The sequence below is a fragment of the Clavelina lepadiformis genome, chromosome 5 (assembly GCF_947623445.1).
Source record: "Clavelina lepadiformis chromosome 5, kaClaLepa1.1, whole genome shotgun sequence".
NCBI lineage: Eukaryota > Metazoa > Chordata > Ascidiacea > Aplousobranchia > Clavelinidae > Clavelina > Clavelina lepadiformis.
In genome coordinates, this window is record NC_135244.1 from 21,481,520 (window position 1) to 21,500,061 (window position 18,542).

At 37.1% G+C, this 18,542-nt stretch overlaps 2 protein-coding genes and 1 non-coding gene across 5 annotated transcripts in view; 2 read left to right on the forward strand and 1 right to left on the reverse strand.

The window, feature by feature from the left end:
• The window catches only part of LOC143459118 (uncharacterized), a 239,056-nt gene that overhangs the window by 92,266 nt on the left and 128,248 nt on the right, over positions 1–18,542 (forward strand). Inside the window, exons 29-30 of the mRNA XM_076956097.1 lie at positions 1,850–2,011; positions 6,600–6,761. Coding sequence (XP_076812212.1) covers positions 1,850–2,011; positions 6,600–6,761 — 324 coding nt within the window. The remainder of the gene's footprint in view (positions 1–1,849; positions 2,012–6,599; positions 6,762–18,542) is intronic.
• The window catches only part of LOC143460550 (NACHT, LRR and PYD domains-containing protein 3-like), a 41,560-nt gene continuing 40,114 nt past the window's right edge, over positions 17,097–18,542 (forward strand). The window contains exons 1-3 of one of the 3 annotated variants that reach the window (XM_076958114.1): positions 17,097–17,257; positions 17,346–17,425; positions 17,631–17,685. In XM_076958114.1, coding sequence (XP_076814229.1) covers positions 17,376–17,425; positions 17,631–17,685 — 105 coding nt within the window. In that variant the 5' untranslated portion in view covers positions 17,097–17,257; positions 17,346–17,375. Of the gene's footprint in view, positions 17,258–17,316; positions 17,426–17,630; positions 17,686–18,542 lie in introns of those variants that run through there. The other 2 variants (XM_076958113.1, XM_076958112.1) reach the window with 2 other exon arrangements.
• Positions 18,334–18,407, reverse strand: Trnar-ucu (transfer RNA arginine (anticodon UCU)). Its single transcript has one exon. It is a non-coding gene; the product is annotated as a tRNA-Arg (tRNA).

Here is an 18,542-nt window from a genome sequence, read left to right on the forward strand (position 1 = left end):
TTAGCTGCTTTCAACGTCACAATGTTTGACAGCTTGATCGATTGCCGGCGGGGTTCACGTAAAAGCTACTTGTACGCTCTAAATCTCTCCACCATGGGGCCTGATGTTTTCTATTTCAATACTGTAGTTTTGAAGTAAATTAATCTTTGAATTATATTTGCAAACGAACGTAATGGCTTCACTATTTTCAAAAATATTTACACTCCAGTATATTTTCCAACCACCAACCGCATTCGTACGTAGAAAATTTGCGTTGTGAAACGTGTGTCTAACTGCAACAGCAGTTGCTTGTCATTATTTTTTGTAAAAGTTAAAGAAATTTTCATGCAATTTTATTTTGACGAGTTTTGTTTTGCTTCCACCTGTCATCAATGATTACAGCAATAGACGGAAAGGTTATTATCAACATTCTAGATTTGTAAGTGCTTTATTTTTGCCATTGCGGTTCCCAAAAACGGCAATTTGGGACTGTAGCTTTATAGCGAAAAATTTCGCTAAGCCCACTGACAAAGGCCGCTTAATCTTTATTATAAAGAAGTTTTACACAGAAAGTCCCACCATCCGGTTCGTGTTTTCAAATTCATGTTTTATGCAGAGGCAAAAAGGCTCCGTAGTTTGAGTGAAACCAACACAGATTTCACCGCTTCCCTCCAAAGGCTGAAAGAAAAGTATTTAGCGTTTCATTTCCCAAGGAAACTATTTCAACAAATCTTTTCAAACGGTAGGAAATGATCAGAATAGGACGATGACAAGAATGACGATGGAAAGCGTAGAAACTTATATAACGTTACCAGAGCCATACGGACTAGCTCGCACTCTACAGTTCGACGAAGCAAGAAAGGTCTCTTAAACCACATGCCACCGTGACTTAAAAGCGCCCTCGAACGTTGGGTAACATACTGATCAATTACCGTGAGCTGGCGCATCAAACAGTTCATATGAAACGGGAACACACAGCCTTTCCAACTCGTACGGCCAATGTACACTGTGTGACAGCCACGGAAAACATATAAACATGGTCATGAAAACGACATCTACCCCGTTACCAATGAGATCATCCACCTTAGTCAATCTCTTACTTACCGAGATTACTGTATGTACGCTGCCACATGCCGCTTATGCAACGTTATTTACGTGGTCAAATGAAGAACAGTTTTACTTGCAGATGGAACGCGCATATGTGGCTTGGCAAAAGTGTCAGCAAAGAATACCAAGATGACAAGGCAGCCCTGGGAACCCATTTCTGTGCCATCATAATAGCTTTCTCATTAATAAACCCAACATAGTAGAATGCTACAAGGTGACCTTCTTTGACAATGCCGAAGCTAATTGCGTGAGCTATTTACATGCTAACATAAACATACAAGACACATTACTTCCCAAGATAAGATAACGATTACACCTCATCAATTGTTTACATCGCTTGCCACTGATTTGCTGCTTCGGTTACTCATAGTGCTAGTGGACCGACTTTATCACAGTTACAACGTGCTATTTGTCTGATAGGAAAGCTGTTCGCGGTGATTTAACTTTGTATTTAAGAATTTTACATATTGCCGGTTTTAACATTTTTAGCTTTATAGTTTTTATGCTTCACTCGCCTCTTATAATTATTTTTATATATGTTGTTTCTATGTTTCCTCATATAGACACTGATGATGCCGTTTATGCGAAATATGTTTATCTAAGAACCAAAATAAATTAGTTGGCAGATCCATGAACTACCTCTGCTGTTATTATAGAAACTAATGAGAATGCTTACAATATTGTATTTATTTAAGTCTTAATATAATATATTAATATAAAAATACAATTCCTTGCTCTTCATCTACTGCATATTGTTTTACAGATGAAGAAGCTTGATCTTTGGGACAATAATCTCGGTGATGATGGAGCATCTCATATTTCGACTTGTCTCAGCAAGATCGAGGTGCTTGGTATTAGCAGGTGCAAGATCAGAGCATCTGGAATAAAATCCATATCCGATGCTATCTCTAAGCTACCTGAACCGGTAAGTATGTAGCACTCTTGGTTGTTGGTTTACTGACTAAAACACGGACTCTATGTTTTTACAAATTTAATTATTTTAGAACATTGTTAACCAGAGGTGACGAACCTATTCGCTTTTGCGAGCCACTTTGTCAGTTACAGCTGAGTAAGCGGGCCGCACAACTTTTTAGTCATACTATGAAATCTTTTAGAAACGAAAACAGAAATTGTTCATCAACAGTAACGAACAACAAGCGGAAGTAATAAAAATCATGCATAATAATAATTAGCATTGAAGCGCAACTGATTCATTCGGCAAGTTTTTAGCTGCCCCCGCGGCCTGAAAAAATCCGTGTGCGAAAAAATTCGAAAATTAAATCGAAAAAATCGAATCGAATCTCGAATCGAAAAAATCCGTGTGCAATCTAGCTAGTTTCTGCTGTTCTATCTAATCAATCTAGCTTCAGCTGTTCGCGCGGTCGCAAAAAATACGTGGGTTGAGTGCGACAATCTATTGAAGACATACTGCTGCGACTCAATCGTGCTATCAGCTTTTGATATCGCCTTGCGCAAAAATTAGGAACAGGTCAAACAAAGTTGAAGACTGCTGGTCTCACCGGAATGGTTCGCCATGTAAGAGCGACTGTCAAACCGATTTGCGGGCCACATGTTCGTCACCTCTGATCTAAACGTTCTAAACTTTGTTAAGTCTTTTGTTTCATCATTACTTTGTGATAAATTAAAATTGTCCGACGCCCGTTTCAACTGCTTGCTTACGTCGATTACATATGTCAAAATTGAAATCATCCAATTAAATATGAAAGTAATTCCATTTTACATAAAGCAAGAATCGCATTTTGTCACTGCCGCGCACATAGCAGTTTCTAACGGAAGAAGTTTTTCATATTATTTTCACTGACACACTTTATACAACGTTTTTAGAAAAAGTGAAACGCGTAAATGTAAACCTGTCGCTGTACGACTATTCGTGTATCAAACACCAGCCATCAATCGCGTTGTTTGCGTTCTTTGTCTCTTTTTAACCGCCTTCAACGTCACAATGTTTGACAGCGTGGTCGACTGCCCGCCGGTTCGCCTAATTGCTACTTGTATGCTTTAAATCTCTCCACCACCGAGCTGGATGTTTTTATTATTTCAACACTGTAGTTATGTTGCAAATTAGCCTTCGATCTAAATTTGCAAACGAACGTAATGGCTCAGCTATATTTAACTCGTGAAGGATTGGCCTTTGTTACGTCATAATACTACAAATGGTTAAAATCGCAAATACGTGAATGGTTTGTTAAAGTTAATTCAGCCGTTTTGCGATTTAGACTTTTCAACGTTTCGGACTGTTTTTGAAGATGGCCGGAACTCAAAAAATGCGAAATTCAAAATTTTATTTCTCCTTACTGGAAAAGTTTTGGGCTGAATGACTTATGAAAACGTTAATTACACAATTAATACTTTATTTTAAGACCAACTTGTTTTAGCGTTGCAGTTTGCGCTTTAAGTTGACACAGCTAAATTGCAATTAATTAATGTCATGTTCTTAGTGTGTATATTACCACCGATGGTAATATTGTCGAGATAAACAAAAGTCCCGCGGCATTTGTTGCTTGATATAAGCTCGTCCTTTGTTCTTTGGAAACATGAGACTACGTTAGTTAGGCTGAACGGCATTCGGTGAAACTGGTACAATTTAGCACCGGTTTCAAATGCGGTAAAAATCTTATCGTTAGCCGCCAATTCTACCTGGTGGTACGCGCTCTTTAAGTCTAGCATACTGTAGATGGAGAATCGAGACACATCATGCGCTATTTCATGTATATTTGGCAGCGGAAAACCGTCCAATAGCGTCAATTTGTTAATTGTTTGGCTGCAATCGATACATAGTCGCTTCTTACAGTTTTCGGTCTTAGTTACCACCACTTGGGCTTGCCAAGGAGTTTTGTTTTGTTCACACTTGTCATAAACATATAACGTGAATTAAATTACGACGCTGTGATGCCAAGTCGGCTCCTTGCTGTCGGCTTGTAAAACAAAGCGTTTATATTGAACCGCCATGACAAGGTTCTGACATGTTTAGTGTTCCGTATTTTTTTGTTCATTTTTCTCCATTAACTTTGCGGAGCAAAAATGTGTGTGAAATTAGTCTCAAAACAACCATTTCTTTATTCACTACATATAGTGTTGCACGTAACTGAAAATTTAACTATGTAATTTAATTTCCACATGGTGGTAAGTAATTCCGTAAATTTTTCTTCTTTTGCTCGCTTTGTTTTCGTTGTTTACTGGCATAGCAGGTTTATATCACAAGTAATTATTTAATATTGAGTTTCGGTTTCGCAGAGTTGGACGTATTTTCTGACCTTAGTTTTCCGAAACTTTATTGCCTATTATAACTTTATCGACGTAGTGTGTGATCTACGTTTGCCACGCACATAGCAGTTTCTAACAGTAGAAGTTATTCATATTATTTTCATTGACACACTTTATACAACGTTTTTAGAAAGGGTTAAACGCATACATGTTAACCTGTCGTTGTACGACTATTCGTGTATCAAACACCAGCCAATAATCACGTTGTTTGCGCTGTTTGACTGATGTTTAGCTGCTTTCAACGTCACAATGTTTGACAGCTTGATCGATTGCCGGCGGGGTTCACGTAAAAGCTACTTGTACGCTCTAAATCTCTCCACCATGGGGCCTGATGTTTTCTATTTCAATACTGTAGTTTTGAAGTAAATTAATCTTTGAATTATATTTGCAAACGAACGTAATGGCTTCACTATTTTCAAAAATATTTACACTCCAGTACATTTTCCAACACCAACCGCATTCGTATGTAGCAAATTTGCGTTGTGAAACGTGTGTGTCTAACTGCAGCAGTAGTTGCTTGTCATTATTTGTTGTAAATGTTAAAGAAAATTTCATGCAATTTTATTTTAAAGAGTTTTGTTTTGCTTACACCTGTCAACAATGATTACAGCAATAGACGGAAAGGTTATTACCAACCTTCTAGATTTGTAAGTGCTTTATTTTTGCCATTGCGATTCCCAAAAACGGCAATTTGGGACTGTAGCTTTATAGCGAAAAATTTCGCTAAGCCCACTGATTAAGGCCGCTTAATCTTTATTATAAGGAAGTTTTACACAGAAAGTCCCACCATCCGGTTCGTGTTTTCAAATTCATATTTTATGCAGAGGCAAATAGGCTCCGTATGTTGAGTGAAACCAACACAGATTTCACCGCTTCCCTCCAAAGGCTGAAAGAAAAGTGTTTAGCGTTTCATTTCCCAAGGAAACTATTTCAACAAATCTTTTCAAACTGTAGGAAATGATCAGAATAGGCCGATGACAAGAATGACGATGGAAAGCGTAGAAACTTATATAACGTTACCAGAGCCATACGGACTAGCTCGCACTCTACAGTTCGACGAAGCAAGAAAGGTCTCTTAAACCACTTGCCACCGTAACTTACAAGCGCCCTCGAACGTTGGTTAACATACTGATCAATTACCGTGAGCTGGCGCATCAAACAGCTCATATGAAACGGAAACACAGCCTTTCCAACTCGTACGGCCAATGTACACTGTGTGGCAGCCACGGAAAACACATGAACATGGTCATGAAAACGACATCTACCCCGTTACCACTGGGATCATCCACCTTAGTCAATCTCTTACTTACCGAGATTACTGTATGTACGCAGCTACATGCCGCTTATGCAACGTCATTTACATGGTCAAATGAAGAACAGTTTTACTTGCAGATGGAACGCGCATATGTGGCTTGGCAAAAGTGTCAGCAAAGAATACCAAGATGACAAGGCAGCCCTGAGAACTCATTTCTGTGCCATCATAATAACTTTTACATTAATAAACCTGACATAGCATAATGCTTCAAGGTGACCTTCTTTGACAATGCTGAAACTAATTGCGTGAGCTATTTACATGCTGACATAAACATACAAGACACATTACTTCCCAAGATAAGATAACGATTACACCTTACCAATTGTTTACATCGCATGTCACTAATTCTCCGCTTCCGTTACTCGTAGTGCTAGTGGACTGTCTTTATCACAGTGATAATGTGCTATTTGTCTGATAGGAAAACTGTTCGCCCTGATTTAACTTTGTATTTAAGCATTTTACATATTGCCGGTTTTAACATTTTTAGCTTTATAGTTTTTACGCTTCACTCACCTATATTACTATTTTTATATTTGTTTTTTCTATGTTTCCTCATATAGACGCTTATGATGCCGTTTATGCAAAATACAGTATATACATCTAAGAACCAAAGTAAATTATTTGGGATATCCATGAACTACCTCTGCTGTTTTTATAGAAACTAATTATTATGTTTACGGCATTTATTTGTTTTGGTCGTGGCATGGTTATGTATTTTTGTCTTGCGAATACTGTTGGCAGTTATCTTATCTTCATTTGTTTTGCAGAATGTTTTTTTCTAGACATTTTGTAGATTATGACGTCATAACAACAATTTTATTTTCATACCAGGCATTGTTGCTTTGATATTGGACAACTCATGTGATTGAAAATACAATTCCTTACACTTCATCTACCGCATATTGTTTTACAGATGAAGAAGCTTGATGTTTCCTGGAATAATCTCGGTGATGATGGAGCATCTCATATTTCGACTTGTCTCAGCAAGATCGAGGAGCTTGATATTGGCCGGTGCAGGATCAGAGCATCTGGAATAAAATCCATATCCGATGCTATCTCTAAGCTACCCGAACCGGTAAGTATGTAGCACTCTTGGTTGTTGGTTTACTGACTAAAACACAGACTCTATGTTTTTTGCAAGTTTAATTATTTCAGAACAATCTAAACCAGAGGTGACGAACCTATTTGCTGTCGCGAGCCACTTTGTCAGTTACAGCTGAGTAAGCGGGCCGCACAACTTTTTAGTCATACTTTGAAATCTTTTAGAAATGAAAACAGAAATTGTTCATCAACAGTAACGAACAACAAGCGGAAGTAATAAAAACCCATGCGAACCATAATAATTAGCATTGAAGCGCAACCAATTCATTCGGCAGGTTTTTAGCTGTTCCCGCGGTCGCAAAAAAATACATGAGTTGAGTGCGACAATTTATTGAAGACATACTGCTGCGTCTCAATTGTGCTATCAGCTTTTAATATCGCATTGCGCAAAAATTAGGAACAGGTCAAATAAAGTTCAAGACTGCTGTTCTCGTCACAAAAACGTCACAATGTTCGACATCGTGGTCGACTGTGAGACCGACTTAGACTAATTACTACTTCTATGCTTTAATCTCTTCACCACCGAGCTGGATATTTTTATTATTTCAACACTGTAGTTATGTAGCAAGTTAATCTTCGATTTAAATTTGCAAACAAACGTAATGGCTCAGCTATATTTAACTTGTGAAGAATTGGTCTATATTACGTCATAATACTATAAATTGGTAAAAATCGCAAGTACGTGAATGGTTTGTTAAAGTTAATTCAGCCGATTTGCGATTAAGACTTTGCAACGTTTCGGATTATTTTTGAAGATGGCCGGGACGCAAAAAATGCGAAATTCAAAACTTTATTTCTCCTTACTGGAAGAGTTTTGCGCTGAAAACGTTAATTACAAAATTATTACTTTATTTTAAAACCAACTTGTTTTAGAGTTGCAGTTGCGCTTTAAGTTGACACAGCTAAGTTGCAATTAAAACTTTTCAGCCTTTTGTTGTTGTTTTTTTTTTCTAGAAACCGAAGGTTGTTGGTCTGGATAGTCAGAGATGGTTATTTTGATCGATCCTATTCAATGAAGAGCACTGAAGGTAACAAAATATTTTGAGAATCTTTCAGTTTTAGTTGTAGAATGTCAAGGTGGCGCTGTAGAAAACCACATATGAGCTCCATCTTATTTTGTTGCCTCCCGTGTAAATTAAAAGACAAGTTTTCTGAAATATTGTTTTTGTGACTCAACGTTAATTTTAGTGAATCACCTGCGAGACCATTAACAAGCTCAAGCACGACATCAAGCGGAGTGTTTGAAAAGAATCTGGTTGATGTTGGAAAGTTGATGAACATCGCCGAGAAAGATTCCACACATCTGATGACGAAGATGAATGGAACTATTACCTCACTGTCTCGTGTATTGAGCAGCGCATGATTTTACAACGCACTTGACAATGACTTCCGCTGAAAGAGATCAACTCATTTGACCCTGACATTTGCTGCTTTCATCACCAGGTTTTGTGTATGACGTAATTATGCACATTCTCTCGAACGCATTGGTCTAATTTTTACCGTGAAACCTTTTCATTGTTGCAGACATCACTGTATCTCGTTATGTTCAACTTGTTTTTATGTTCATCATGAATTTGTTCAACGATTTTGTGAAAGTGTACGACCGTGTTACCGGGAACTTGCATCGGATTACATCCACACATTCTGTGCTTTATTTTGCTCATTATTTAGTTTTTTAACGGTCAAATGGATTTCCCACTTTTCATTGCCTTGGAGTATGACTTATTACCAGGTCACTGGCTATTAACTATAAATTGATATAGAGCAAGGAATTCCATGCAAGCTGCAACTCATTGCCTGCAACAGTGCTCTAATAACCTTCATGCAATCAACTTTGTAGTGGAAGAATATTTTGAGTTTCTTGTGAAAATATCATGTAGTTTTTCGTACTTAGTGTAATGTGAGATATCAACGTTATATTATCATATTTAATGCTGTATATTGTGTTATTGTACATGATGTAATATGTCACTTGTTTTAATCTTGCGTTGTAGACTTTTGGCAGCAAGTTGTTTTGTAGCGGCCATTAAAGTATTATTAATGTATCGCTAGTTGGCGCTCTCAAGCTAGTTCGCGCTTTGTGCAAAAACTTGTTTTAATCGCTGCATGCTCGTTTGCTATTCAGTCTACGATTCTGCTGTTTTACTAGTAATAGTCGTGAGCTCTGAGGTTTCAGCCTTCAATAAAAAACACATGAGCTTATCTATTACATCGCCATAACATACCGATACCTAGCATAGCAAGGTAGAAGAAATATAGAATATGAGTAAACACGCCTTTATTAAAGCTGCCACCTCAACTTGGTAGTTTTTGTGGGGATACGAATGCTGTAGTTGTTTTTCAGTTGTGAACAGTCAGTTTTTCAGATATTTACGAGCTACCAGTTTATCATGGTGGAGATTATCACGGCTCTAACGATCAGTCATAAAACCGTAAACTGCCTCTTCAACATAAAGTCACCGCACAAGCCAGGTTGGAAATCGTATTAATCGGCCATCTTGAACAAATTAAAACACTTCACGCATACATCACGAGACCACAGCATTAAAAATCACAGCCAGCTTGTTCCAGCGACCATTGTAGAATGACTCGAGCAACATCCAATCGAAGATTAAATTAAGCGAGTACTTGGATGGAGCGTGGAGCGTTTCTTGCTTCAGGAGGAAAAGCTTGAACAAGACACATATAATTACGAGTGAATCTTAGAAACATCTGAGCAGATGTTGGGCAGATTGATTATTGATGGAATGCGGAGCGAAAGGAAACCTCAATAAATTCCGCAAATATTTTCCCCTCTGCCTAGGTTCCCGGTTCCTGCCCCGACATCAAATGTGAGTGACCAGCAGATAATTTGGCACGAAGGACGACGAGAATTGTTTTCAAAAATGCATCTTCATATCCTTCACGGGGTCACGTTGACTTTGCCACAAATTACTGCTAATTGCCGGCATGAAACTTTTCGGAACATGCAAAAAAACATTTATAATGTTAACTAATGTTGCTGATGATGTTAACCTCGTGCCTAATTACCGCACACACATTGCCATCCTCTCACAGGACAAGACTTAACATTAACGTCATCATACAATGCTTTTAAACCAGTTAAATTTTTTTTAATGCAATTATACAGAGGTAATAATAAATAAAATGACTCTCAAGAAAATGTGCACCGTTTACCATTAAATTCATGATGGATAAGCGAGGGCGTTCGACTGAAACCTTCCCAGAGACACCTTGGAAGTGCTTCGGTGATGATGATAAATTACCGCGGTACAATGTTGCAGCAACGCCCACTAATTATACTGCAACTGTCATTGTACCAAAACCACAGGTTGCAAATTGAAATAGTTCAACATTAGAACAACTCTATTTATTTTTGCATTCATCGTAATATTTTCTACATAGGCATTCACTGCTTTAAAACGGACTTTATCGAACTTAAGGAGCATTAATTAAGAGTAGTATTTATATTCAAGGCATATAACAATAGTTGACAAATACTTATCGTAACCACAGCTTCAAATTTAATTGGAAATTAGGATTCCTGTTCCGAGATCAAATTTGATCAGGCTGTTTGCAATAACACTCATAGTGTCACGTGGGCATTACAATTTTTGATATAAGGCTTCAGAATGTCCAAAAACATGGTAATGAGCTTGTTATGTACTGATCCTTATCGTTGTTATATGTGACGGTTATGGCAGCAAAAGAAAGAAATTTATCAAAAACCTCGAAATTAAAATTCAACGCCCGACTAATTGCTGTGAGCGTCTCTCTGTTGGAATCAGTTTGAAAAACAACAATGCTCTTGACAAAGATTTTGAAACAAACAAGTGTTGGAGGTAAAGACGCGATTAACAAACATCATACGATTGTTTAAACTACGCGCTTGCACAAAGGTTATTATGACGTGTTTTGAGAACTTCCTCTTTCTTGTGACAGATTTGATTCAGAAAGTAAAATATTTGCGATTCAGTTACTTAATTCTCATGTAGCACCCGATTTTTGCTGAGTTGGCTGATGTCTGCAGTAAACTTTTATGATCTTCCGTTAATAAAATTTTGCCTTCGATAAAACCCGCTGAATTAACGAATGAAAAGAAACTTTCATTCGACTCAAACTGGAAAATGAAAACGTATAAGTGCTCAGAGAAGTTTTCACACTCACTCGGATACTTGGTTTTTAAAACAGCATCAGTTCATGTACGATGACGTTTTAATCTTGTATTTACTGTGACTCACTGTATGAAGAGCTTTATTTCATTTTCTTTCCACGTCCACGTAATCACTTCATTTACAATTTACTACTGTTTGCCTTCCCTTCTTTTTATTTGTTCGCTTGTGTTTACCTTGTTGAAAGTGACGTCAATTTGTCGACCTACAAAACGACAGGTACAACGGTTGCGCTCCACGCTTATATTTTATGCCACTAAATCCATTGATTCTATAGATATGGCACGAGAAGTCGGAGCCGGAGCCGGAGCCTGGAGCCTTGGAGCCAAGCATTTTCTCCGGAGCCGGAGCCGGAGCCGGAGCTGGAGCCTTTTTAAACATTTCTTGTGGAGCCGGAGCTGGAGCTACAAAATATTTATCAGCTCCAGCTCCAGTATTGAATATAACAAACTTTAATCACTACGCAACAAAATTTAAAAAAATTTTTGTTTGGCTACATTTATTAAAAGTATCTGTATGATTTTCAAGCGCTGATTTCAAAAATGCTATTCAAATGCTTTATTCAAAAATGTTTAGAGTTTTCTGTCTACTTTGAAGTTTTTGAAGATCTTTGCTATTCTAAAGATGTAGAAGGCCTGTTTGGTGCTGTTGGAATAGATCATGATCCTACTCAGTGGTGGCGTTTCATTAACAGTTCTACCAAAAGTCTTAAAGCAGTGTTACTTCACAATGGCAACATATATCCATCAATTCCACTTGCTTATTCCTTACAGATGAAAGAAGATTATGAAAACGTCAAGCAACTGCTCATTAAAATCAATTACACTCAGTTTAAGTGGTATGTTTGTGGTGACTTTAAAATGTTGGGAATTTTGCTTGGTCTGTAGGGTGGTTACTCAAAATACTCTTGCTTTCTGTGCTTGTGGAATAGTAGAGCTGACGGTGAGCACTATGAGAAAATTAATGGCCGACATGGGAAAAACAAAACCCAGGAATGTACAACGTTATTAGGGAACCTCTTGTAAGCCGGGAAATAGTTTTACTGCTTCCACTTCATATCAAATTAGGTCTGGTAAAACAGTTTGTCAAAGCTTTGGATTTTCAAGGACAAGTTTTTCAAGAAATCCGTTCAATGTTTCCCAGACTATCACTTGCCAAAATAAAAGGAGGAATATTTGTTGGTCCTCAGATAAACACAATGATAAAGTGTAAAAGCTTGGATTTTTTATGTTCGCATCTGGATTTTTTTCAAGAAAATCTAGGTGACTTCAGTGAGGAGCACGGCGATTTGAATTTCTGAAATATCAAAATTTGAATACAGTATTTCAAAAAGTAACGATGGTACGAAAAAACTAACTGAATTTTTGAACTCAGCACCGATAAATACATAAAGGGGCATTAAAAAAAGTAGCCAAACAAAAATTGTGTTACGTAGTGATAATTTGTCTTAGCTGCTATTTTTAAAACCTATACCGGAGCCGGAGCTGGAGCCAGAGCCGGAGCCGGAGCCGCTGTTTAAAAGTTTATAACTCCGGAGCTGGAGCTGGAGCTAGTGGATGAATGCTTGATAGCTCCGGAGCCTATGCTTTTTTGCAGTGGCTCCCCAGCCCTGCCTTTTACTTAGCCCAGCCGATCTTAGTTTTACCATAAATTAGCTTTTTCCTTCGATATCCGCCCACTTTTTGTGAAGTTTAATTATTGCCGATCTCTTTTCATCGTTGCCTTTTGGAGGAATGAGGAGCTGTGGTAAAAAGCGCTGGAACGTTTTTTCTGATGAGTTTGATTCAAAAATGTTCGAGGTCAGCGCCATGTTTTCTTCACTTGTTTTCAAAATCACTCATCGGTGTTTGACGTTTAACCTTCACATTCTTGCAAGAAAGTAATGGCGCCGCATGGGAGGCTTTAACGTGCATAGAACATCAAACCTCGAAATTACTGTATATTAGAAAACGCAGTGTTTTAATATAGCCAAGTGGGATCTTTAATTTTAATAGTGGAAGCACTAAATTATATAACAAAGCCATCATATAATTGTTTTTTTTTGTCAAAGTAATGCTCATCATCAGAACATCTCTGATGGAAGGTTAGATGTTGTAAAAACAGATCGGCAAAATTTTTTTAGTAGCTCTAGTAACTTCTGCAAAAACGTTTAGTACAGTAACTTACTTGGTTAAAACTTATCCGAAATTTGGACCAGTGAATTATGCCAAAGAAATATTTGTGTGGCAAAACTGAGTAAGAGTCAGGGTAACGTTGTAGCGGCCGTTGTGTGTTTTGTTTGTTTGTTGCTGGATGGCACTCTCCTCCAAAAGTAGAACACGGAACTGCAAAAGAATAAACATAAAAGGGAAATACTGATCCTTTAGTTGGGCTACTTTGGTCGATTCCAAGGATGATAGGCTAATTTCCGATTCCAAGAATAAACAGGACCCGCGATAGATTAACTACCAATGGACTCAAATACCACTTCCGGCAATATAAGTTTGTTGTGAAAGTCGTTTTATTTCACAGGTGACTTCTAGATCATTTCATCTCAGTTAGAATAACCCTAGGGCCTAGATTGCATTTAATCAATGTTAAGTTGACATAGAAGTCATCGCTTGCCTATTGCTGCATATTCGGAACATAAACATCACAGAATTACAACACAGAAGCCAGAACACATCAAAACAATACATCAAAACGTAGACATATTTACTTCATGCCTGAATGAAACCTAAAAATTGCACGTTTTGAAGTTAGACCAAAAATGCATTAAAATTAATATTCTTTTAAAAGTCTTGATCATAGATCATAGATACCTATATAAAACACTAGATTGCTCTTCCTACTGTTGTTGACCAATTAAAAATGAAGCCCATTGAAGAGATTTGACGACAACGGTAAGGGACCCAAACTGGGCTCGGAACACGTGTTTTATAGGATATCTATGTCACAGATGCATAGAAGCCTTGACCATGGAATAGGTTTGAAATGTTTTTACAATAAATAAAACTAAACATAAATAAATTTTGTTTCCTTAAAAACATGTTGCATTTTGTAGTCAAATACTATACTATAAAGTATTATCTAGTTAAAACTTCCTATTTCTATACACTGCGTAACAAAAAGGTCAGTTCTGCATAAAATTGGAACTATGCATATCGGTTTAGTTTAAAAAATGAACTTATACTTTACAACTTGGCCTCAATGGTCTGCTTGATTTCAAAAAATTAAAAACAAAAAATTTGAACTTTTGGAAAGCGTTGTTTTAAACTTTTACTTTTTATGGCTATAATTTTAAAAACTTCATTTCTCTTAGTTAAGAGTTCTGCATGATAATAATTAAAATAACTATGGGGACTTCCCTTTGGTGTTTTTTTTTCAGCTTCGAAAATGGCGGGACAAACAAAGCAGGAAAGCTCGCAACCAAAGACTCAGAGAGGTGTGGTCTTGACACTCGTGTGAGCGACTGTCAACATCTTCTTGTCCCAGTAAACCCAAAAGCGACAAATTGCAAAGTGTCAAAAGCTACAGTATAGTGCAGCTTTAATAGGAGCGTTCTATGGGGGTTAGGAGCACCGGTCTGCAAAGGCAAAATTCCGGTGTGCAAAGAAGCAGCTGGTATATGCACTGCGACTTGTGGTCCAAGGCTGGCCGGTGTTTGTGTTTGTACGTCGAACTTTTTGTCTTAATGTTTATCTATGAAAAATAAACAAATAAAAACCGGTTACTTGAATGACAATTATAATAATCAAATTAAAAAATTGAAGCTTGATTAAACGCCATCACAACAAAATTTGCATCTTTGCATGCAGGATTTTCTGTTAAAAAATCCCATACATTCCAGTCGGGAGCAAAAAGTATTAGAATGGAGGATCATTAAAAAGCTTTGAAGCCTCGTAAAAGCTTGAAAAATAATATTACACTGGCCAACAAAAAAATTTTGGCATGGAAGGTAAGAACGATTTTAGGGTATATCAGGGGCGCTGAGCTCGAAAATGCCATTAGTTTTTGCAAATGGGCTCTAGTTTTTAAGATATTAGCGAATTTTGATATTTTTGGTACCTTTTAATTTTGAACGTAGGTTGCATTTTATCTTAAGGAACAGCCTATAATAAATGTTGTTGTAAGTCTATCTGCACTAAAACCACAAGAATGAGCAAAAGCTAAAGACACAATGAGATTAGCTAAATGAAGAAGTGCTGCATAAGTCTATTCTTTTCCGTATATTCAACACAAAAAATGCCCCATTTATTCGTCTTTTCAACAGATTCTCTTAACAGTGTGTATGTGTGAGACTAAGCTTCCAATACCACATTAAAACTTGCTTGAAGTAAACAATAAATAGCAGTAATTTGGTAATAACAAACCAAGTATGCCTAAGCCAACACAAGAAAGACGACAGTTGGTAAAAACAGACGAAATAAACAAGCAATCAATTTTTTTATTTGCCACGGAGTATTCAAAACACTATACGAAAAAATATACCCATCTCAGAATGTGCATTAGTGAAGTTCTTAGATGCACTCTAGTTAATTACTCAAATTAGCTTAAAGTTATCTGCAGGAAAGTTCTCTTGTACGACTTTCGCCTGTAGTCTGCTTGTGTACAGCTTCGCGTTAGGCACCAGCAGTAATCTGCCATCATGTGAGTATCACATCTACCTTGATATCCTCATCTATTAATTTGATATCTTGGTGAAATTTTTCACCTTGTTCCTCACTCATATTTCCAAGGTTTTCAGGGAAGCGATCCAAGTAACTGAATAGATAGTGAACTTTTATGCTCATCCTTGATCCAAGAGCTTGAAAGTTTGTAAGCTTTACTTCTATGAGATCCACATAGTTGCTTGCTTTTGTGTTTCCAAGAAATCCTTTTACAACTGCAACGAAAGAGTGCCAGGCTGCCTTCTCAACTTCAGTCATATGTGATGGAAAAACTTAATATTAAATTAATTTTCGTATTTGTGGCCCATCAAAAATTCCTGCTTTCAGCGTTTCAATACTAAGACTAGGAGATACTTTGCACAGGTGATCAAAACAAGCACCATCTTTATCTAATCTAAGGCCTTGACAAATTGTTTCATCAAACCCAGTTTGATGTGCAATGTGGGTAAAATGATGCGATCACAAATGACCAAAGGTTCATTTACAATGTTTTTATCTTCGTGCACAAGCTGTTCACGTATAGGCCATTCCTTTTTAATCCAGCGTTGATCAGTGGCCCGACTATCCCAGTAACAAATAAAGCAGGGATACTTGGTGTAGTCGCCTTGTTGCCTAAGAGAAAGTTGAACATTTTCAAATCAACGCATATCTCCCAGTTATGCTCAGAATAAGAAAGTTTCTTCAGGACCATCTTTAAACTTTGGTAGTGTTCCTTTAAAACGCATGAGTGGCCAATGGGAACACAGGCAAACTTATTTTCGTTGTGAAGTAGCACACATTTCAAACTTTTTTGGAGCTGTCAATGAATGACCTCCATTCTTCTGGTTTATACTCAAGTAGACCCGTAGATGAAAGAAGTCCTTCGATGTCTTTACAGTACACAAAATTATCTTCTTGAGAGAAAAATTGCATTAACATTTCTTCTCTGTCCCGGTAAAACGTTATTTTTGTTGCCGAATCAAGAATGTTATGCTATGTGTTGATGTTAAGGCTTATGTTAGTGCTTGATGGGAGATGATATAAACTAATCTAAGGTCTTATTTACCTCTCAAGCGAGAAATTTGTGCCAGACAACTCAACATTTGGGCAAAACTAAATAGCTGCTTCACATGGCTTCAGTTTTTGTTAACCTACGTTACTCACTAGCATACATTTGTGACTTTTCATTACGTATTTAGGAAAAAGCAATATCTCAAAAAATAGAGCCAATTCAGCAAAAGTAATGGCATTTTCGGACTCAGCGCCCCTGATATACCCCTAAATCGATCTAACATATCATGCCTTTTGAAAAAAAAATTTTTTTGTTGGCCTGTGTTATGCTAGTCACATTGTAAGCTAGTGCACCTCAAGCTATTAAGTGAAACTAAATTGAAAAAAGTCTTTGAGGTTTTGCTGCTTCATTCCCGTTCGTTGATTGCATACGAACATATATTTTTTCTATTATTTGCAAAGGCTAACACCATCTATTTTTCTCCCCACAGACAATAGCGAAATATATACGATACAATAAAATTCATGTAGGCCTACCTACGATTGGTATTTAGCACAAACTACTGTTGACACAAACGCATGACATTTTTGTTGGAACACTTAACGGTTTAAAGAAACACCTGGCGGATGCACATGCTTGATCTTAACAGCCTTCTAAAGTAAGGTATAAATATGGGTACTGGTAATTGAAAACTAGCTCAATTTTTGTTTTTGTAGTTTTATAAAGCACACGATTAATTTTGTCAGGATGAAGCAAGCAATGATGTATTTTTAAACATGGATGAAAATCCTAAGAAACGAAGAAAGCTTGATCCTGGATCACAGAGGTTAATATTTATGGCATTGATCACTTTGAAATGTATAAGAACAGTTATGCAACAAATATTTGTGATATTATTTTGTCGAAATTAGTTGAACTTGTTTAGGCTGTCTTTGTACGTACAAGTGTAAAGTACTTATAATAATTTCATCGTTGTTTCTCTGTGTAGTTTTATCACTTTTACTCCACCTTAATATAATTTTTCCCCACAGGGATGTTGAAAGAAAAGATAATGAAGGACAAGCCTCAGAAGCTATGGATCATCAGGTATAAAAATATGATTGTTTGAAATCTAAATTGTATTTGGTTAAATTTACTCAAAGGAATTTCAGACTTGTAGTGACAGCAAGTTTTCCAAGATGTAAACTAAGCACAAAAACATGTAAAATTGTGAGCTTCAAGATAGAGTAGTACCTTACACACTTCTGCTTAGTAACAACTTCTATGATGCTTTCTGTCAATAAAAATTGCATTTATCTGATAAAATGTACTTCTAAGAATTAGTGAGAATACAATTTAGGTTTCAGTGCTATTGGTGCTTCTAATTCATTTTTTACTTAGATCCAAAGAAGTATACCGCTGCAATGCACAGGCACCACAATTCTCAGATCCATGAACTACCTCTGCTGTTATTATAGAAACTAATTAGAATGCTTACAGCGTTGTATTAATTTTAGTACTCTGGTAGTCTAGAACCCAACAAGTACGATGTTAATGATCTATGTATAAAGGAAATCATTAAAGTGGCACTTTTCTCAATATACTTGTGATTTTGCAAAATTAATATCGCCGTTGTCGGCAGGATTCGAACCTACGCGGGCAGAGCCCAACAGATTTCAAGTCTGTCGCCTTTGTCGGTTTTAGGATGAACCTACGTACAGTTAAGTGATAAGATTTTAAAAATATTAAGCCAATCATCCCTGCCGGGACTCGAACCCAGAACCTCTAGATTAGAAGTCCAGCGCGCTAATCCATTGCGCCACAGAGACAAACTCATACCAACCTTTTACTCTTTAAAAAACAATCCAGTCCAGAAAATTACTTGATCGGACCGTTGTGGAACTAAGACATAAGTTTCTCAATGTTCGATTTTACTATTCGCTTCAATGCAATCCGACACAAAG